We start from the raw sequence: 23,694 nt of genomic DNA, 5'->3' as shown, positions 1-23,694 counted from the left end.
GGATGGGCATGCTCCCAACAGGCATAATGGGCTGCTGGTAGTGGCCATACTTGCTGGGTCAGTGAGTCATCTGAAACTCTGTTCCTAAGATTACAAAACTAGAGAAAATATATTGGAGTTGCATAAACTCAACCAAATTAATTTCTGAATCATTACCACGTAAGGCAGGTTATAATATTTTGGAAAGTTCTGCAGTGACTTCCTGGGGCAAAATTAGACCCTACTCTACCATTTTAGTTGGCAGAGGAAATGCAAAGTTTTCAAGTTTATGGAGACGTCCTACAGGCTGGTCAGAATCAGAAATATCTTGCTCATCATGTCAGGGTGCTGTAGAGAATCACTGGCTGCTGCCTACAGCGGCTGCTGCAAGTTGCATACCATCCTAATTTGGAAATGTACAGTTCTTCCTTCATCTTCACTGGTTCAAGCTCCTGGAACAACCTGCCTTACGATATTGTGGGAGTAACTTTGCTGTATTAATTTCTGTTCAAGAAGGCCATTCACCAGCTTTTTGAGAGCAGTAAGGAATAGGCATTAAATTCATGTGACACTCAAATCCTGTGAATTATTAGGACTGTAGGGGACGTGAACATACAACCAAGAGTTCTGACACCTGTTTATGTAGAGATCCAAAGTAGAAAATGATGTACCCTAAATATGACAAAAGCATTCGGTCTCCTGCTTTCAGTTTACTTGGCCTCTACATGACTTAAAGGAGCACTCCTTCTGGCTCCACTTAAAATTTTGTGTTCTTTGAATCCCAGTTCTCACTGCTGCCTATCGTGGGACTTTCTTTCAAGCCCAGACACTGGCTGATCTGTCTCCTTTTCTCTGACTGCAAGATATCTATGGAGTTACAATAGGTGACCTTAGCTTGCTAGTACTGTACAGACAAGGGCCATTGGACAAATTTACTTCATTTGAAGCCTTCCTTTCTGTTATGTGAAAATTATATTTTGAATAATTCAATCCCTTATGCACTTTTATGGGGGGGGGAGATTGAAGAGTGTTTGAAGGTTAAAAACACAACTCTGATTTGAGAGTGGGGTGGCAATGGTGAATTGTTGAACGACCAGTGATGGAACTGTTAGTAATATCTGTGCTCTTTGTTCACGTTGGTACATTTGGTTTGCAATTTAAAAATATGTCCTCAGGCATTTCAAAAGCACGGTGTTATTTGTGAGCCCACTTTCCTCCCAAAATGTTAAAAGGTAATTGAACTTTATAAGTTTTAATGGTCAATCTATTGATTGATAAATAAAAGTATTTGGGGGAAAAAATGAGCAAGATTTTAGTGAATTCAGTTAAAATGTGTGTGATGTCGCCGGAGTGATTGGTTAACAGCATTTAACACCTTTTCGTTTGCTCAGCACTTTAAATATAGTTTGTTACAACTGCAAAAGAGCATCTAAAGCTCTGCATACAATGGAAATTGAAAAAGGTTTTCATTGTAAGTAAAGCACTTAATGTGCAATAGTCAAGCAAATTATTTATCAACTTCTGTAAATGCTTTGAAAAATATACAGTAACAGATGAATAATTTGCATGGACGCTGTTCCAACAAGCATCTTTTTAATTTGAGTGTGTGGCAAAAATTTTAGTCCTTGGTGATACCAAATTTTGCATCTACATTTAAACTTTGGAATTGCCTACAGAATTGAAAGGTATAATCATATTTCACAAACCCCTTGAATTTCTGTTGGTAAACTGGCTCCCATTATCAAATGAAAATAAATATGGTCTCTCTGTTCCCAGCTCCAGTACAACAGGAAATCTTTCTATATGACTGGTTTTGTTTGTGATGAACATTTGTCTGGAGAAAGTTTGCATGTTACTAAGTAGATTCTGGATTTTATTTAGTACCATAACAAATGTTTACAAATAACTTCACATTTGTGTTTGTAATGAAACCAACTAGTTATTATTGCTTATTTTAAATGCTTAAATTCTCCCTGTCTAAAACTTCCTATGCTCTCAGCACCAACCAACTAATATCACAGTCGGATCCAGTTATAGAATCATAGAAAATTTATGACACAAAAGAAGGCTATTCGCCTTGTGTCTATGCTGATTGGAAAAATAGCCAACGAGTCTAATAGCACTTTTCAACACTTGGTTTGTAACTTCAGGTCACAGCTCTTCAAGTAAACTTGCAAGTGCTTTATAAATATTGATGAGGAATTGGGCAATTTGGCCAGTTTGCCAAATGATCACAAATTCTGTAATGGCATCTCATAATAGAATATAGGGTAACTGTCGGTGTTTTGAGCACCATGTAATTTGCCTAGCTTTTCTGATCTAGGCAACAGTTAATGTGATGTGGCTTTGACATAATTTTTATGTGATCGATATCTGGTCTGCAATGGGAAAACAAAATAACTCCAAATGGATAAAGGATAATGGTATGATTAGCAATTTCTGCAGCATCGAAGAGGGATACCGCAAATTGTTATGCTTGCACAGGAAGTTTCCAGAGACACAAATTTTAAACAAAAGTTTACCTAAGAATTCTGACGTGAAAAGTAGGGTAAATTGCTATGTCATACTGCATATATAAAAATGAATCCAACTTATTGTACTGTAAAAATTTGCAGTGCTGATCATAAAACCTGTAAGATACACAATGCCAATTAAGAATACGTAACCCTATGCTAATCTTCATTAAAGTGAGAAATTCTGTAAGGATTTCCTGCTGGATGATGATGGAAAGACTTTTACATGTCAGTTTATTCAAGTCTGCTGTATCTGATACCCAAGTCTTTTATAGTCATTTCTTGAGTTCTTCCAGTACTAATTTGGATATCCTTTGGCACTTCTTCAAAATAAACTAATTGGAATGTGGAATATGACGAAAGAAGAGCTTTTGTATTTTTTGTTCATGCTAATACTCATCTGCTGTAATGATATAGCTTCCTGTATTAATTTTTATTTTAAACAGGGACCAGAGAGACAGGCTCAAATAACTGAAAGCATGGCAGATATGACAGATGTGGCAGACACTACTCAGGAGGATGTTCCACCTTATCTTAGAGAAGAACCTCCAGAAGGTACTTTTTAATTGCTGCCCTCGAGAAATGCTACATAATGTATTGCTTTACTGGAGCGGAAAATAATGAGCAATGTTGGTACATATTTTAATTTAACCTCACGTGTGTGGCCATGCTGATGAATCTTTGTGGCAAGGCCATCTTGGGGTGTCATGTTGTTATGTGCCATAGCAATAATTAAAACTTCTGCAATTGTCTTTGTATGCATCAGAGAAATTGTGTATCATGCAGCAAAACTCTTCCTGACTATTAAAATGAAAAAATAGAACATGCATGTTAATTTTTGTAATATTTTTAACAATACTGCTGTATAACTAAATAGTTTATGGCAAAGGTAAGTAACATTTGGAAGGGTCATTAGGGAATTATTTTTGCAAAATTATATTTGCTTTGTTGCTGACTTTAATTTTTGGGATCTAGCTGTTGTCCTTATTGCCCTTGAGAAGGTGGTGGTGAGATACCACCTTGAATAGCTGCAGTTCACATGGTGAGTTGCTCCTACAGTGTTGTTGTGAGTGAGTTCCAGGATTTAGACACAATGAAGGTGAAGGATTGGCAACATATTTTCAAGTCAGGATGGTGAACAACTTGTTTTGTGAATGTTCCAATGTATTTGCTGTGCTTATCTTTCTCGATAGTGGAAGTCTGACAATGGAACACTAAAATTTAAGGATTTTATTTTTATTAAGAATTCTCTGTTTCAGTATTTTCATGGAAGAACATGTACATGTATAGTGCATCCAAGCAAAGCCTACATTTACATTTTTGTAATAAGTACTTTCGTATGTCAAGTCACACATTGAGCAATCTAATTTTTATGATGAACTTACTTTGCCCTCTCACATGTTTTATGCTAAGGTTCTTTGGTGGGGGTAATATAATGTAGTAGCTTTCCCGTAGGTGCTTTGCAATGGGTGCATTTTCCTTGAGAATGTCACACAGCATATACTCCTGGATCTTGGAGTGTGCTAATTGATAAATAACACTTGGGTGTGGATAGTTTCTTCTGCTGGTAGACCAGTTTTTGAGTGGACCATAGGGCTTCTCCCATTAATGGTGTTCTAGCAGCAATTGATTTCTGTCTTGTTTTACATTCCAGGGGGCAGGCCCAAAAGCAGAGTCCTGTTATACCAAACCATTTTTTTTCCCTGAAGTATACTTCATTAAAATTCGCACATACTTGTATCTTGCCATTCACAGTACAAGGCATTCTGCCAACTGACTTAAACAGTGTGCATGGGGAACCATCATCTCCTTTCCCACAAGGCCTTGAGGACATTCAGTGCAGGCCACTGCCTGTTTGACTTGTGGTCGACGGTGTTCTTCAGCAGGTTTTCTATGTGAGACAGATGGTGCAGTATAGTCCCACTGATTTGGAGTGTTACCTGGCTATATGGCTAGACTCATCTATTGCGACACCAGGATCAGGGAGCAGCCTTAGACAAAAGTAGCTGTCAACATATGAGCTATGCTGAACACATTTCCCCCCTCTTTCTCCTCCTCACCCCCCACCCCTTGGAATTAGTACATTATGCCTCGGTGTACAAGATCTATTCTAGATCTCCAAATGAAATGGAAGACAGCAGTTGGTACAGCTGCAGTTCAGGAGCAGGGTCTGGACCACAACAACCTTCAAAGTACCTCGTACCTGATGACCAGGTTCTTTCCCTAAACTGATAGGGAGTGCTGCTCCCATCTCAATTTCTGCTTCACCTTGGCTGTACATTCCACCCAGTTCTTGTTGGTTGCTTTGGCTCTTCCCAACCCAATCCCTTCACATCAGCAGATGTGATGGTGGTTGGACAGTTGCCAAAGGGGATAGCCGTGATTCCCTCTGGCCTCTGAGGATGTTCCAACTGGTGGCTGATGCTAATCAGCTAGGGAACAGGTGGTGGATCAGAGCAGAACTCAGCATCGTCATCTATGTACAGGGGAGATCTGAGTCCCTCTGCTGCTTGGTGCTGGTCTTACTAAGCTGTTAAGGATTGTCATTTAAAATCATGGAGAAACCTTATTTATGGGACTATTTTTATTTGCTTCCCCAGAAACAAATGAAAATAGGGTTTACAAATAAAGCTGTGGTTTTCAAAAAAAATATCCTTTTTATGTAAGTAGCTTCAGTGTAGTAAATGGACACAAAAATAAAAAAAAACTGCAGGTGCTGGAAATACGAAATAAAACAGAAAATGCTGGAAGTGCTTAGCAAGATAGGCAGCATCTGTGGAAAGTCTTCGACCTGTATAGTTAACTCTTTTTCTCTTTTCATAGATGCTGTCTGACCAGCTGAGTGTTTCCAGCATTTTCTGTTTTTATAGTAAGTAGACACACTTCCTGGTAATTGATGTGTTGGCAATTTCAGTGAAATTATGTTAGAAAAGCTTAATAATGTGTGCAGACATTTTCTTGCATCTGAAAGAAACTCTGGAAAGTGACATTCTTAGTAAATCTCTGGCCACTGCAAAAGGCACATATTGTTCTCTTATAAATTTATTGATTTGCCTTATGAAATATAGGAAGGTATAGTTTTCAAAATAAAAATCCCTTTTCTGCCTGGTTGAAAGTACATGTTTGTCTTATACCTTGTATAAATCCACAGATTATGTTATTTTCCTTGTTGGCATCTTTTGTTGGATAATGGTATAAACATTGGTACTGTGCTGAAATTTCAAGGATGTACTGTTACATGGAAGCACCGTTATGAGCAGTTAAAAGTTCTCTAAGATTTTTAAGACTTCACCAAGGTTTAGTGTTGATGAAATTGGTGACTAGATTGTATTCTACTTCTATATGATAAAGAAGCTTTAACTGAATGTTATAAAGATTATTGTGAACTTCACCATTGTTTTTACTACTATTAAGGTTATTAATTTTCTTTATAGTAAATCTTAGATATGTAATATTCTGCTTTCTAATGGTTGGAAGAACATGAAAGTATTTGTATCAGAGCCTAAATATAGTAACAAATACTTGTTTGATTCTGCATTTATTCCATTACCAGTTATTGATCATATAATGGCCCAATCCATTTTCTTGGAGTGAGTGGTCTTTCGTAGAAACATTTCAGCTGAATCTTGCCAGTTAGTGCCTGGTTCAGAATCTGAAACCCTATTAATTTCAGTGGGAATTGTAAGATTGAGGATTGGAAAGCAAAGGGGATAAGTTGCTTTTTCAATATTTTGGTGTGTTTAGATTTTTATCTTTAATATGTAATTTTTAAAATTTATTTACTTCCATGTAAATTAACAGTAGCTATCAGAGATATTTAAAAACTAGTGAAGTAGTGTGCAACTTTTGCAGCACGCAATGCCAAACTCCAGCATGCATTTGGTTGGGGTCTCCTCACTGCATTGTTGCTGCTGTGAGCAGCCCCTGCACTTTGGGATACGGAGAGCCAATAAGATAGGACTTCTGCATTCAGACAAGGTAAGTATGTGTTTTAGGAAGTTGCGAAAGGGATTTCTTAGGGTAATGATTCTGATCAAAGGCACTGAGAGAGCAAGATCTGGCCTTTCATAATTTAGTGCAACCTTAACTTTCAAAAGTTTTCAATGTAATTCATTACCTTGCTGAATGTGTAATGCAGTCTTTTTCGGCAAGCATTGTCGTACTTTTATGAATTTTAATCAGTTGTCACTCAGTTATTTTAATGGGCATAATGTACTAGATCCTTGGTTTATTGAAGGCTGAAGAAATATACTTGGATTTGAACTGCCACGCAGCTTATTTCATTCAATGCAAGTTAAAATATTTTTGCTTACACTAATTGCTGCACCCATATCTTTTAATATTGCACAATTATGTGAAACATTTGGGCAATGATCTGCTTTTAGGCAACATAAATATGGTGATATTGAAATTAACAAAGACATTTTTATTTGCATAATTGATTTAGATCTGGGCTTTGACCTTGTATCGGCAATGTGTGTTTACCTAATACAGCAGAGGAACCAGCCTTCTGCTGGACAGGAACAAAATTATCTTGGTTATACAGGATATACAGTTAGTCAAGGGCAATAACAAAATCTATGGGTGTGTTATAAGTAAACGTACTATCATTTAGATGGACGTTTGCTTTCCAGTCTTTTTCTTTTGTATCCAATTATTATCACACTTTCCCTTTCTGCTGGTGGGGAATTAAGTATTTCCAAGATTTTCAAGTGGAAAAACGATTCAAATTAAAAATTATGAGATCTTAGATGATCGCAGAATTTGAAGCCATTTATTCTTATGTTATTTTGCTATTCTTCCCCTATCACCGTTATCCACCTCCTTCATCATCCCCTTCTTTGATCACAGTTTAGTTGAATCAGGTGCTTTTGATTTTCATCGTCTTTGACTCCAAGTTAAACTTTGAACATGATGGGTCCAATGGTCTACTCCTATCATTCTATTTTTTTTATTCATCATCCCAAATACCACTTTCTTCTATTTCCATAATACCTGTCTCCACTCTTGCCACAACTTGTCTGATGTTGAAAGCCTTATCCGTATTTTTGCTTCATTAGGTTCATGTTGAGTGTTTCTTTCATACTCTGTCTCGCAACCTCAACTGGCTGTAAACTTCAGCCAATCCAAAATTCTACTTTTAGCTTCTAACCCACATTTGGTTCCATCACCCATCACTCTCATTCTCCCCAACCTACGTTTGGCTTTTGGACCCCAACAATCAGAGTAGAAACATTCATCACTTAATGGTATTGTCCAGCTCTCGCGTTTTATCTACTGCAACCATACGACTCACCCCAATTCCCTTTGGTTCAGCATTGAGAACTGAAATGGGATGTATCCACTTCCATTTGCTCCTCTTAAAATTCACATTTTTGACCAAAATGTTAGCTGTTCTTCAACATTTTCTATGCATCACAAACAAGTCCAAAGGAGCTTGCAATTGACATTAAAGGTACTCTATGAAAGCAAGTGTTTGTTTTTATTAGTGAAGCCTTTATTCAATTTATTTTGGGCAATCAGTGCTATAAGGGCATCAAATTCATTGGAGAGGATTCAGGAAAGATTAGATGAGATTATTTTGTATTGTTATAAACACTCCACAGCAATTCAGCTTTTGGTTGAGGGGAAAGGAAACTTGCTAAGAGTTTAACGGTCCAAGTTCAGCTCTGATCCTCAAAGGCATTTCAGGGATTAGCTGGAGATTATAGCAACAATATTACTAGTCCAGTTAAATCCACATGTCTTTCATAATTTAATATCTTGCACTCTCACCCTCTGCTCCTTTATGAAGCCTCGTGGCAAATTTATTCTAGCCCCATGCACTGGTGTCAGCAGCTGGTGACTTTGGAAATTGGGCAGGTTTCAGTGTTGGTGGATGGCAAAGGAGAAATCTGTTTCTTGACCACTCCGCTTTAAAAAAATATCACTCTGCAAGCTGGCATTATGAATAGAAATTGCATTCCTGCTTTTGACCTATCCCACTATTAGATTTTGTCAGGTTTCATTTTCTTTCATGGCCCTTATTTTGTTTTATTGAAGTGAACCATTTTCATCATGATCGTGTTTGATTTATAGATTACAATTGAGGTCAGGGGAAAGGTATGACTGAAAGACCACTTGTGTTGTGCCTTCTATCTTGCAGTTTCAGCTCCTGGCTGCCACTGCAGATTTTAAATCGGGCCCAGCCAAAGGTGAATGTCAGTTGGTGTGGGGTACCGATACAAAAGCATTTCATACAAATGAGTAAAATAGCCTATGTTTACTAAAACTGTACCGGTGAGAAATTTAAGTTGTTTTTACCCCTGGGCAAAGTCTCGTAAGTTAAGGATGTTTTATATTTGTCCTTTTGAGGCAAAAAGTTTTAGATTTTTTGCATTGCTCTTTCTACATTTTACCCTCAGTACTAATCAACAAGCTTCAAAACCTGGGCCTCTGTACCTCCCTCTGCAACTGGATCCTTGACGTCCTTATCAAGAGACCACAGTCAGTGCGGATCGGTCATAGCATCTCCTCCTCGCTGACAATCAACACAGGCGCACTTCAAGGATGTGTGCTTAGCCCACTGCTCTACTCTCTCTACACGTGACCGTGTGGTGAAGCACAGCTCAAATGTTGACTATAAATTCACCGAAGACACCACTGTTGTTAGCAGAATCTCTGATGACGACGAGGAGATGTACAGTAGTGAGATTAATGGGCTGGTTGAATGGTGATGCAACAACAACCTTGCACTCAACGTCAGCGAGACCAGGGAATTAATTGTGGACTTCAGGAAGGGGGAAGTTGGGAGAACACGTCAGTCCTCACTGAATGGTCAGTGGTGGAAAGGGTGAGCAGGCACGCCAGCAGCTCTACTTCATTAGGAGTTTGAGGAGATTTGGAATTTCTTCAGATGTACAGTGGAGAGCATTCTAACTGGTGGTATCACAGCTTGGTACAGAGGCTCTAATGCACAGGATCACAAGAGGCTTCAGAGGTTTGTAGACTCAGCCAGCTCCATCATGGGCACAACCCTCTCCGCCATCGACGATATCTTCAAGAGGCTGTGTCTCAAGAAAGTGGCATCCATCATTAAGGACCCTCACCACCCGGGACATGCTCTTTGTGTTACTATCATTGGAGAGGAGGTACAGAAACCTGAAGACCCACACTCAACGTTTTAGGAACAGCTTCTTCCCCCTGCCATCAGATTTCTGAACGGTTCATGAACACTAGCTTGTTATTCCTCTTTTGCACTTTATTTATTTTTGTAACTTGTAATTTCTATGTCTTTGCATTGTACCGTTGCTGCAAAACAACACATTTCATGATGTATGTCAGTGATGATAAACCTGATTCGGAATAATTGAATCTATTTGAGTAGTGCCAATCAGGATGGTTTTCGTGGCATTTTGTTCCAGTGCTGTAATTTTTGAGTAAAAGCATTCCATGATTTTAATCTGGTCTTGGAAATTCAAGATAGCCATGCACAGTAGTTAATAAGAGTTAAGATTTAAAATCACTGTTTGTAGTTAGGATTAAATTTTAGTCACCTGTGTGACCAACAAAGTGATGGAGTAATGGAATAAACTAACAGATCATTGCAGTGTCAGAATGGATGTCTCCTTAAATATGCCTTCTCACTGACAGCTATATTTAATCTGCACTTTTGGTAGTTCTGTTGAAGTGATCAATAACACAGACATAATTATGTCTACATGTATTGCAAGGGACTACTTAGCAGTGGCTCAGTTGGCATGCTTTTGTCTTAGAGTCAGAAGATTGTCGGTTCACCCTACACTTTTCATTGAGTCTTGGTTTGTTGACAACACAGTTGTTTTTTGGTACATATGGTGAAGTCTTTGAACCAAGGTTCCATTTTGAAAGGTACACCTTTCAGCCCTACAGGCTTCTCTCTTAGCAATGTCATAGCCGTTGGATGATTTTATATTGGAAACACTTCTCTCCTCATTGCTTCTCACAACTTTGCAACTGACAGAGGGCCTATCTAATATTAAGTTGCAGTGAGCCTGAACTGCCATCAGTTCAACATCCCACATACCAAAGCTATTTTATTTGCTCGTCACTAACCCCATTCATCACTTCTTGACTTTTCACTTAAACTGCACAATATTGCTTGCAATTTCAGTTGTTGCCTTGTGTTCAAACAAAACTGAGCTCGCCGAACTTGTCTACTTGCATAATTTGAGATTCCTGCCACGTATCATTTTGTGGTTGTAGATGTGCATAAATGCATGCTTCTCACCATTTACTGCCTGTTTTCGTCCTGTAATGTGGATGTAGGATACCATTTAAACATTCAATATTGCAACTCGCATATGGTGAGAGATTAATCCAAGCTGGCACAAGTGTCCTTAGGGTCCTAAAAGGAAACTGCTATTTGAATGGAAGAGATCAACTGCTATTCTGTGGATTTGTAGTCACACACAAAAGTCATAGAGCCATACTGCATGAAAATAGGCCCTTTGGCCTATCTCATCCATGTCGACCAAGGTACCTACCTGAGCTAGCCCCATTTGCCTGCATTTGGCCCATATCCCTCAACCTTTCCTATCCAAATGTTGCTTTCTGTACTTTGCATGTTTACCTAGTATTAGTTTGTATCACAAGAAAATAATGCATGGTGAGGAAAAAAGTTTTCTTCAAGAATAGTCGGGCACTGTGCAATGCTGGCTGTAGGCCTGAAATGCTTGTGCATCCACTTTGCTATTTCTCACCATTTATACCTACTTCTCTATCAATTTTTTTTACAGCCTCACAGTAAAAGCTTACTGAAGGTTGAGTGTTTTAAATTTTGCTGTTGTACACTACATGTACAGCAGAGGACTCTGTATGCCTTAAAACACATTTGCCTATGTAAAACATGGTAGAACCCATTTGTAGATTTTTTTTTGTGTCCAAATCATGCAGAACGGTAGATTGCACTAGTGATAATTTTTTGGTTGACTTTGACCCTTGGGGAAAAATGTCCTGGGCAATTCCAGTTATGACTCTCCTTAGCATGCCCTCATTTGCCTGGGATTGGTTACACAGCTAGTGGTGTACTTTAGTACACTTGCTAATGTATTAAAATATCACTCTTACTCTCCAGAAATTATTTTCATTTTCAAAGGAACCTAACACTTTCAAATGTGTCTTTGGAACGTTCCATCCAGTACAGGTATCATTTGAGGGCAACTAGTTCAAAGAGCAATCTGTAGGTTAGATTTATCCATAATGAAGCACTTTGATGAAGCTCTAAACCTACAGGTTGGTGGCTAGTGTTGAAAACTTTTATCAGTAATTCTGCCAAAAGGAGATACCCATAATGGAAATCTATGCTGTGGAATATGTAATGCAAATCTCTTGTGTGTCAAAGTTTACCTTGAGTTTGTACTGATTTGAAATGTACTGCTTTTCTCTTGCATATACAAATTAGACATTGTGTTTTTATTTAAAAAAAGATGAGTTGGTGATTTGGAATGTATTGAATAGCTTCCAGCACCTGAAAACAGAGACTAAAAGAACGTAACTTTGGAACTGGAATATATTTTTATTTCAGAAAAAAGCCTGTGTTCTGACCAGTATTCTGAAAAGTACCTGAAGAGCTAATCTAAGGTTTACTTGGCATTTGTACTTTGATCTTCATGAAACTGCTTTCCTTTATCAATGTAACAATAGGCTAGGTCCTGCACACCACAACACTTTGGTGTACTAAAGTAGAAAGAAAAGCTTGCCTTTGCATTGGCCTTTTCATTATCTCAGAACATAGTGAAATGCTTTAAAGATGATGAATGATTTTTTAAGTGTGTGATCACTGTTGAAGGAAGTTTGGCAAACAATTGCAAGTTCCCACAAGAACCAATGACCAGATAATTAGTAAAATTGGAAAATGTGCTCCCAATATACCGATCATGCAGTACACTTTTGTCAAACTTTGACATGTTACGTCATTGGTGAGGCTGTATTTCTTTTGTAGAAATCATTCAAAATCATGTACCTCATTATCTTGGGAGAGGTCCTACAGAAACCTCTCTCCAAAGGTACTTGCCTGGCATTTGTGTATTCCTCAAACATGAGGAAAACTGTGGGATTTCTGCTGATTCCATAAGTTGTATGTGGTGATGCATCTCAAAGGAGCATCTTCGCTTTTGTATCGTAATATTCTCAGGCTCAGGAAAATTCTGAATTAAATATATTTTGGCTGCATCAAATGATCTGGTGCCTGCTTAACAATTAGATTTTGCAGAAATTATGATGTGTTTGGAGATTTCCTTTTGCTATTATTGATGCAACATAAGCTTGTTCATCTTTCATGTGGTTTGGATATGACTAGGTTTCAAATAGTCTTATATACACATACATATATATACATATGACTAATAACTGTGCTGAATTATACAGCTGTTCTACAACATTACATTAAATGACAAGTAAGTAATATAATTCAGTTTCCCCAAGGCCTTCATGCTGGCTTAGTACGTCTTTCATCACAAAGCTATGGAGTTCCAACTGTGGTGAGAGTCAGCCGCCTAGAGGGTAGATACGTTCTCCTAACACTGTTTGACTGCTCTGTGCTGTAGTTAATCAAAGTGCTTCTTTTTTAGTCATCACCTATCCCACCAATCTGACTCCACACCGTCAATTTGCTAAGCCATTTACACAGCATCTTCATCTCGTCGATCTCCAGCTCTGATAGACTTGTTATTGTCTTTTCCATTTTGTAGGCTTTCCTCTTGCCTGTAGTGTCTAATTTTTCCACCTTGTTCCCAAACAATCTGTGATCTCAACGAGTACATGAAGTAACCTTTTAACTTAATGGTCCAATAAGAAAATGGTCATCTGGTAATCAGCAATATTCTAGCATGAGTCACCTGGAATTGGAAAAAATGAGACTATAATGACATTTTATACATACATAAAACAAATAGTGTAATGTATGTATTGTATGTGTGTCTGTGTGAGTCAGTGAGAGAGATTTCCTTCTTTGGGAATAAAACTGCATTGTATATCCTCCAGATGGCTCCAGAGACAAGATTTTCAAGATCTTTGATGTCTTGCGGGAAATGTATTTTTTCTCTGAAAATAACTAGTTGTATTTGCAATCTTGGTTCACTTGGATCATGTAAATTGCTGCCAACATTTGGAAAATGTGCATTTATTTAATAGTTATCTTCAGTTTGTAAAAGCTAGCGATTTTCATAAAGAAAACCAGCAGAATAATGTGGAATATTTAGGCACAGAGAACGATTTACTCTCATTCATTAAGCACAACATTATTATGAATTCATGCTTTGGAAATATGCTGCTGTAGGTATGTGGGAAGAAAGTCAATGAATTGTTTTGGAGATGAAAAGTTATGTGTTCATTCATTTGTATTCTGTTTAAACATCAATTGGAAAATGATTTGCATGATAATGTTTCAGTTGAGGTTGTACAATTTTCATGCTAAGTTTGATGTGTTAAATACTTTATGCACTCAGGGGGCTCAGGGACATGATAAATAGCAGGAATAGGCTCTTTGACCCCTTGTGCCTGCTCAGCCATTTAGTAAGATCGCGGCTGATCTTTTACCTCATTAGCACTTTCCTACACTGACCTCTTATCCCTTAAATCTTTTCATATCCAAAATTGTGTCAATCTTTGTCTTGTACATATTCAGTAACAGAGCCTCCACATCTCTCTTGGGTAGATACATTTGAAAACATTATCACACTAGCTGGTGGAATTCCTTGATCTGTATCTCTTTGGGGAACTGGGTGAATCTGGTGATCTCTTCATAGCATCTGTAATTAACATGTAAGAACATTACTCAGCCATATATGTAAATATTTAATTCAACTATATGCATATATTGGACATCCTTGTTTGAGCATTTGAGAGCTGCACTTATCCACCACTGGATGGAGTATCAGAAGTTGTAGATCACTTAATTCACATCTGAAATATTCATTCTATGGAAAACTAGTTTGACCTGATATTGCAGATTTTTAGTTTCCAGTTTTGAAGTACATCTTAACTGAAGATAATTAATTATTTTGATGTCAAACAGCTGAAATTAGGCACAGAAAAGCAGGAAGAGTACATTGGTGTTAGTGGTGCTTTGTATGCCCTTGAAATCTTAAAACTGTGGGTCAATCCATCTGATAGTGAAATTGCAAAGCAAGCCTTAACAAAGAGCTGTGGATATCGAGAATTCTCTTCTTGCAAAAGGCTTTGGATGCAGGGGGCATAAAGTTTTCCAGACTGAAACTCGTAGTCTTTGAAGATGAATAGATATCGAGAGGGAGGGATCAAAGACAGATAAATGGAGATGGGTACAGATCAGCCATGATCCAGTTGAATGATGAAACAGATTTGTGGCACAGAACGGATTAAGTATTGAAAAACATCTCAAGTAACTGAAGACAACACTAAAGTCCTGCTGTTCTTTAATTTCCAACAGGATTAAAGTTAAACACATCTTTCAGTTCTCGTTATATGAGGATTCCATGGTATTAATTGTCCTGGATCCTGATTTGAGTACAGAATGCAGCTGATTGTGTTCTCCAATGACAACCTGGCAGGAAGACTGGCAGCCTTAAATGGCTGATTTTTCCAGTGGTGTGCTGGCTCCCAACTGTCCTACACAACCCTTCCCCACAGCAGAGCATTTGATCTTTCTAAACTATTTTCCTTGGATTTTTTTTTTCTGTGCATTTCAGTGAGAGAGGGAAGCACTGATTGGCAGTGCTTGACCAGCGATCCAGCCAATCACTGATGGGGTGATTAGGAATTAAATGGTATTAAGTCATTTAGACAGTTAAATCTTAAGCATGGTCTATGCTCATGCAATAGTCTGTTAAAATGATCAGCCTCTGGCAGGTCAAGTTGCATCTCGTGAGTGGGTTGTGGAATTGTAGTGGAGGGCATGGTCTGTGCTGGTGCATAAGCTGTGCCATGCATGTTGTTAAATTAGTTCTGGACCAGCAAAAGTAATGTGAAAATGTTCTGCTTCAAACAAAAAGTGCCAATGCCCAACTAATTGCTGTAGCTAAATACACCAATGATACAAAAGGCAAAACAGTTATGTAACAGAGTTTTGGAAGTATTACTTTGAACACTATTTTCATTTGGTGACAAGGGTAGATTCTATGGCAGCATACTTAAATTACTCCAAGCAGAATATCTCAATAAGTTTAACGTGCTTGTGTGGTATGGCCCTGGTGTTTTTTTTTTAAATGGTGTCTTAGAACCATAGAACAGTACAGCACTATACAGTCCCTTTGGCCCATAATGTTGTGCCGACCTTTAAACCTTGCCTAAGACTATCTAACCCCCTTCCTCCCTCATGTCCCTCTATTTTAAATTCCTCCATATGCTTAATGTTGTGCTTAATAAATGAGTGTAAATTGTTCCCTGTGCCTAAATATTCACGTACATCGCATGCCAGACGGGAGGATCCCGAAAGACCTGTTGTACGGGGAGTTGCCCTCCGGCAAGAGAGCGCAAGGATGGCCCCAACTTCGCTTCAAAGATGTCTGCAAGAGCGATATGAAGTTACTGAACATGAACATCAAGAGGTGGGAAGAGATTGCAAGCGATCTCTCTCGCTGGAGGCTGGAACTACACAGAGGTCTGAAACAAGGAGAAGAGAAGCTGAAGCTAGCTGCTGAAGAAAAGCGCATTCGCTGGAAAAACAGCACCAAAGCAACACAGGAGGACAGTGCCTTCAAGTGCAGTCGCTGCAGCTGAGACTCACTCCTGTGTAGGCCTCTGCAGTCACAACAGACACTGCTCTACCACTACCGACTGAAGCAAGACTCTCCATGCGCAGATCCGTGGTCTCACGAGACTAGCGGATGCCACCACCATATGCTTATCTAGCAATCTCTTGAATTTGACCAGTGTACCTGCTTCCATCACCACCCCAGACAGTGCATTCCATGCCCCAACCACTCTCTGGGTAAAAAAAACTTCCTTTGATATCTCCCTTGAACTTCCCACCCATTACTTTAAAGCCATGCCCTTTTGTATTGAGCATTGGTGCCCTGGGAAAGAGGCGCTGGCTGTCCACTCTATCTATTCCTCTCAATATTTTGTACACCTCTATCATGTCTCCTCTCATCCTCCTCTCCAAAGAGTAAAGCCCTAGCTCCCTTAGTCTCTCCTCATAATGCATACTCTTAGAGTTTAAAAACTTTATTTTTCATTAGCTTTATTAAAAGTAATGGCAACTTAAACTATTGTTTAAATGGGTGACATTTTGTTCGCTCTGAATCACTTTGATTAAAGTTTTGAAAGACGTGATATTTGTAACTTGACAGTGAATTGGTGAATGCCCTGGGTGCATTATGAGAACAGTGTAATCATTGATTATTAAAAAGGAAAGGGAATTACAAAGCAACAATGAGAGATTGAAGTTAAAGTTAAAATGGAAGGTTGTCAGGAGATTTCTGAAAATGGGGAGGAACTGGATAGAAACACTGGGAGGATAAGAAGACAGAACATAATTGTTGATTCATCATTGTCACTCAGATTTGGTACATAGGAGATGAGGTCTGTAAGCTTTCGGAGGAAGATTTTCTGGGAACGTAGAGTAAAACAGCATTTTCAAAATGAATGTTTGAAAGTGAAGCTCACTTGCTCCTTGTCATTTTAAACATTTAAACATTACCATGTTTAAAATATATTTCCATTCTATTTCTGTGTTTTCATCAAATATAAATCTTTTTAACATGGTAAGTCAAACACCATTTTGTTTCAAAAGGAGAAAAAGCAATTGAATGTAAGAACAATGAACTGACTTTAAGGAAGAGATAGTTCAGGTACAATTGAAGTACATTCCCATAAAGAGCAAAGGAACAAAACCAGAACTGCTTGAATGACGAAAGTGAAGCACAAGAAGATAAAGCAAAAATGGCTGTTTGTGGCAAGTGTTTGGTTGTAAATACCAGTGGGAACCAGGCTGATTACAAAATATTTAAGAGGGCAAATGAAAACTAAAGTGAGAGGCAAAGACAGCGTATGAGAAAAGATTGGCTGCCAATGGAAATGCAAAAGTTCTACAGGCATGAACAGTCAATGAATAATGGATAAGTGGGATCTATTAAGGACAAAAATGGAAACTTGCATGTGGATGCTGAGGGCAGTGATAAGGTACTAAATAAGTACTTTTTAATTGCCTCAACCAAGGAATAATGAAGGAGGTGAAAACTGAGACAATAAATAAATCAACAATTGATGGTATGGTATTAGTAAAATCAGTTGATGGGATGCATCCTAGTTTTTTGAGGGAAGGGGGGGGGGGGGAAGAGCCCCTGTGGGTAATGACTAAAATTTTCCAATGTAGGCTGGATACAGGTGTGGTGCTAGAGGACTCCCTAATTCAAACAAAAAGGGAGCAAATCAGTCTAGCAACTATACACCAGTTAGTTTAACCTCAGTGGTGGGAAAACTTTTTAGAAACATTGATTTGGGACAGGATTAATGGTCATCTGGAGGAAAATAGATTAAGGCAAGTCAGTATGGATTTGTTAAAGGTAAATCATGTTTAACCACTTCAATAGAATTTATTGATGAGCTAACAAATAGAGTTGTTTTAAGATGCCGCATAACAGGCTTATCAGCAAAATTGAAGCACATGCCATAAAAGGGTCTCATCCACACGTGGTAGTGTGGATATGAAGCTAGCTTCGTAATAAGATTGTAGAAGGCTATTGTGAATGGTTATTTTTTTGGACTGGAGGAAGATGAATAGTGACATCTCTTAGGGACTGGTGTTAGGGCTATTGTTTTTTTTGATCTGTATTAATAAATTGGACTTGAAGGTGCAAGTCACGGTTTCTAACTTTATGGATGGCACAAAGCTTGTTGGTTGCCAGGAGAATAGTGACAAATTGCAGCAGGATATAAGTAGGTTGGTAGAATGGGAAGATGTGCAGCAGATGAAGCTTAATGCAGAGAAATGTGAGTTGATGCATTTTGCAAAGGGGAATGAGAAGAGGTAAAATAGATTAAAGGATGTTGCTCTTTAAGGGCTGCAGAAACAGAAGGACCTGGGTGTATGGGAGCACAAGTTATTGTAAATGGTAGGAACATATTGAGAAAGTGGTTAATAAGGCATACTCAATTCTGGGCTTCCTTAATAGATGCATAGAATATCAAAGCAGGGCAGTCATGCTGATCCTCTATAAAATACTGGCCTGCCATCAGCTGGAGTATTGTTTTCAGTTCTGTTTGCCTCATTATAGAAGGATGTGGAGGCATTGGATGGAGTCCAGAACAGATTTATGAGAATGATTCCTAGTGTGAGAGACCACAATTTCAAAATAGAATGGAGAAGCTGGGACTGTTTACTTTGGAGAGGAGAAGGCTGGGGGGGAGATTGACCGAAGTGAATGAAATGATGCAGGGCCTGGATAGAGTATGAGGTAGTTCCTGTTTGTGAGGGGGTTAAGGACTTGCGTGTGCAAGTATAATCTGAAGGGGAAGAAAATTAAGAATTATGTGAGGAAAAACATTTTGGAGAGCATTGCCTGCAGATGTGGTGGAGGTGGGTTCCATTGTTGCCTTCAAGATGGAGCTGGTCAAAGATATTCTAAGAGGGAAAAAATTCAAGGCTATGGTGAAGGGGCCAAGGCAGTTAGTGAGTTGCTCTGGTAGAGAGCTAGCATGATATTGATAAACAGAATGGTCTACTGTGCTGCATTCTTTCTATGCTTCTATAAAAGAAGAAGCGGGAATAGGCATTTAGCCCCCTGTGCTTGCTCTGCAATTCAAATATCACAGCTGATCATTTACCCCAGCACCAATCTTGCATTAGACCCATACACCTTGATTCCTTTAACCTGTAAAAAGCTGAAGATTCTCTACCTCTGGGTGAAGAAATTTCTTACCAACACCATCCTGAATTTATTTTCAGACTGTGACCTGTGGTTCTGGACAGTCCAACTCAAGGAGGCATTAACTCCAACTCAAGGAGGCATTAACTCCAACTCTGCATTAACTCTGCTAAGCCCCAGTAGAAATTTGTATGTTTCAGTGAGATCATCTCCAATTCTTCTAACCTCAGAATCTGGGTCCAATTTCTTTTCATATGTCGTGAACCTTTGATGCACTCCCTTTATGATGTATATCTTAGATAAGGAGACAAGAACTATACACAATAATCAAGGTGCAGTAATACTAGAGAAACAAAGGACTGCAGATGCTGGATTCTTACCTGCATCTACCTATGACCAGCTTGTGCCCAGTCCACTTCCCCTCGTGTCCACCTATCACTGCTTTGCTTTTCCCTCCTTATATTGGGCTTCCCCTTTTCCTATCTTCAGTCCTGAAGAAGGGTCCTGACCCACAACGTTGACCGCCTGCTTTTCTCCACAGATGCTGCCTGGCCTGCTGAGTTCCTCCAGCATCATAGTGTTTTTCAATCGAGGTGCAGTCCCACCCAGGGCTCTGTGTAATTGGAGCAATATGTCTCCATTCTTGTACCTGGGTCCTCTTGCAATAATGGCTAACGTACTCTCAGCCTTCCTAATTGTTTGCTGCACCTGCGTGTTAACTCTGTGATTCATGCACAAAGAACACCCAGGTTCCTCTGAACACCAACATCTTTCAATCTCTCACCATTTGAAAAATATTTTGCTTTTTTCTATCAAAGTGAATGACAACTAGTTCCAATCTCTTTGACAAGAGCCTCCCATGGCAAAAACACCTTCCACATGTAAACTCAGGAGGAAACAAAAAAGGCAGCATCTACAAAACTACTGGAAACTTTTAACAGCTGGTTGTGCTGTGGCTCCAGGTTAGCTGAATGTCAAAGTTGTCAAAACACTGAATGCTTATGAAATTCAGAAACATTCAAAACACTCTTAAAATTAAGTAACCTATTAAAAATGAATTACATAAAATTGTGAAGGGACTAATTTGAGCTTGTTTATGCAGTTTGGGAAATTAAAGTTTAAGGCTTACCCCTCCTATTTATAGACACTACATTGGTCAGTTAATGCTGAAATGAAGAATTTCTTCTCATCTTTGGAATTCACTCCTTCAGAAGACTATTTCGGCATGAATATAATCATGAGTCGTCGTATCTTCCAGAACTCACTACCCCGAAAGACTGTAGAAATCTATCCTTCAGAAATCCAATGTGGTGGTGATCAGGCAGGAAAATGGAGTTGAGGTCAACGATAGGATCAACCATGATCTTTTTGATAGGTGGGAGCAAGCTAGCAAGGCCATATGACCTACTGCTCCTATTTCCTGTGGTCTTGTATAAAATTTGAAAAAATATTTACGAAGTGAGGAGAAAAGTAAGAAATTTTAAAATATCGAGATAAGTTCAATTTATTTTTTAAAAAACTAACTAATCCCCACAGTCCCTGAATGAGGGCACAACCAGTTCCCACCCACCAATGTGGTTGAACTTGTTCTCATATTGAACTTCAACTCCACTCACTTTTTCCAGATCAAATGTATAGCTGTGGGAGCTAGCATGGGTTCAAGCTATGCAGGTGTGTTTGTGGGATACGTGGAATAACCGTTGTATCAATCCTACTCTACCCCCTTCCCTCACCATTTTATCTGGCACCTTGATGACTGTTTTGCTGCTGCTTGCTGTTTTGGTACTGCACTGATTAAAAACTCAAAAATGCCATTACGTTTGGTGCTCTTTTTCACCCTGATCTCACTTTCACATGATCCATCTTATATTCTCCCTTCTGTTTCTGGATTTCTGCCTCATTGTAAGGGGATAGGTAAATTAGCAATATTTTCCCATAGCTATATTGACAATGTTTCCACCCACTCTGCCTCCTATGAGGACTGCGTTCCATCCTCCTAGTTCTTCTGGCTCTATTGTATCTTCTCTGATTACAAGACTTTCCACAGAGGTTCCTCTGAGATGTCTTCCTTTGTCCCCAACCAAGTCTTTCCCTCTACCATTGTTGACAGAGCCTATAGCCATGACCCATCTTTTTCCTGCACCTCTACTCTCACACACTCCTCCTGACCAAAGCAAGGATAGGGCTGCCATGATCTATCCCTTCCACTTCATAAGCCTCTGCATTCAACAGATCATCTTTATACTTTCTGCCATCTTCAATGAGGTTTCACTGTCAGATACATCTTCCCTTTTCCTCTCCTTTTGGCATTCCAAACAGACTGCACCCTTTCTGATCCACTTTTCTATCTCCAGCCACTTTCAGGTTCAGCAACAGCTCTGACCTGCACTTAACATGTCCCTTTATTCATTTTCTTTCTTGCTCTCAAACTGCCTTCATTAATATATTGAGCAGGAGCCTGGGTAAACGTTTGAATCGCCTTGACAATCCCAACCTCATCCTATCAGAAATGTTCAGTTTGTTCTGTCCATCCCTCCTTCCCTTTTCCCTTCCCTTTTCTCATTTCCCCAGCTCTGAAGGGTTCTTGACTTGAAGCATTAACTCTCTATCTACAGATACTGCCTAACTTGCTGAATGCTTTCAGCATTTTCTGTTTTTATTTCAGATTTCTAACATTTTGATTTTGATTTTCAATCTTTTTTTTCTCCACCCTTGATAGCTGATACAGATTGTCTGAACACTTGTGCCAAGATTGGTGTAGCCTTGCACTCCATGGATTCCATGAGGAGTCCAATGACTAACAGGAAGTTTGGAAATCTTGTACTTGAATATGCTTCTGCCAAAATCCTGAATCTGCTGTCATGAAGTGTTGACAGATCTGCAGGTTTGAAGTTTGCAGCAAAAAATTAGAAATTACATTAACTTCATATTCTCCTTTAGAAATTTCAAAATATTTGTTTGCTTTTGGATACCTGCAGGCACTGGAGTATTGAGGAGAGCAGTTATAAATACATTTAATAAGAAACTACCACTGTAGCAATTGTTACAACAAATAATTAGGCTCCACTTTATCAAATACTAATTACATTGTCATGTCCCTTTTCAAGAAGTATCATCAAAGTGTGCAAAATTACCATGCACCTACTTTGTTGTCAAGTTTGAGTGTTCAGTCGAGACAATATAATGGATTTTTACTGTTAGTATGTTGATTGATTGACATTTCTTTGGTTATCTGAAGGCGGACAAAATACATTGGGCTTTTGAGGTTTAATTCATTTACCTTTGGAATTGCTTGTGGCATGTACAAAGTTCTGTTTGGGAACCATTAACATCATTACTGCATTCTCTAAGTGAAGCTAATAGAATTAAAGGTGTTTTTATTACAGTGCACATGCGCTGCTCATGTTCTGATTGGATAAAATGAATTAGCATGCTATCTTTCAATTTGAAATGACTCCGAAATGATTATGACACAAATTCACAAGCCAGAAGATTTTGATTTGTAGTATTTGCTATGCCAATGAGTGACAGAATCTAAATTCATAGATATGGTAACTTTGGCCTCCATTTTCTTGTCGCTCTCTTTTATATAATGCAGCAATTTTATGTATTGTAAATTTACTTCTGTGTTCTGACACAGCTGCCTTTATGATCTACAGTTGTGCATTTCATGGCAACCAAATAAAACTCCTACCTTTAGTCAGTGCCAGCAGATTTTATTTGTATTGTCTTGACTCTTTCCATTTTGGAGCTTCGTTCATTGCCCACAGCACACATGGCCGAATGGAATTTGTGGTGATGTCAGGATTGACTAGTGGTTGACCCAACACGTGCAACTTCATGTGGAATAGGATAGACCCATGCTGTTTTCATGTGATGCGAGTATTTTCCATATGTACAATGGCAGAGGTTGCATCTGGTTTTGCAGATTAATAGCATTGCAATGAGGAGCTGTTTTACATGGAAACCAGTTCATCATGGCTGCTAGACAGGAGAGTGTGTGGGTGTTTATATAGCAGGGCTAAAATCTCTTTATTTGTCCTTAACTGTGTCCAAGGACAGTTGTATACCTTCTACAGTTACCATACAAGTCATAATGTACCTGAATGTCAGAAGTTTGGGATAAAGGATAACCCTCTTCCTTTTATAGATAGTAATTTAACTCATTTATTATCCTCCTTCCCCCCCCCCCCCCCCCCCCCCCCCCCCCCCCCCCCCAAACACACCAAATTATTGCATTGACAAGAAGGGAGTTTGGTTAATTAATATAATCATTTGTGCAAGTGCTACCTGTGTATGCCTACAGTATATATGGGTAGTCCAGTGAAATTACCACAACCATCAGCAGCTAAGTTCATAGCCAGCTCAAATAACAATGCAGTTTTGTGAGGTCAATA

General features: G+C 38.8%; 1 protein-coding gene across 3 annotated transcripts in view; it reads left to right on the top strand.

Annotated features, from left to right (window-relative positions):
* zgc:101566 (Transmembrane protein 263-B-like) overlaps positions 1–23,694 on the top strand; it is a 180,032-nt gene that overhangs the window by 5,728 nt on the left and 150,610 nt on the right. For 2 of the 3 annotated variants that reach the window (XM_052029340.1, XM_052029338.1), the window contains exon 2: positions 2,939–3,047. In XM_052029340.1, the coding sequence (XP_051885300.1) occupies positions 2,972–3,047 (76 nt within the window). In that variant the 5' untranslated portion in view covers positions 2,939–2,971. Of the gene's footprint in view, positions 1–2,938; positions 3,048–5,315; positions 5,362–23,694 lie in introns of all 3 variants that reach the window. The other variant, XM_052029339.1, reaches the window with a different exon arrangement.

This window comes from Pristis pectinata, chromosome 14, assembly GCF_009764475.1.
Source record: "Pristis pectinata isolate sPriPec2 chromosome 14, sPriPec2.1.pri, whole genome shotgun sequence".
Classification (NCBI taxonomy): Eukaryota; Metazoa; Chordata; class Chondrichthyes; order Rhinopristiformes; family Pristidae; genus Pristis; species Pristis pectinata.
This window is presented reverse-complemented; position numbering and strand designations above follow the sequence as displayed.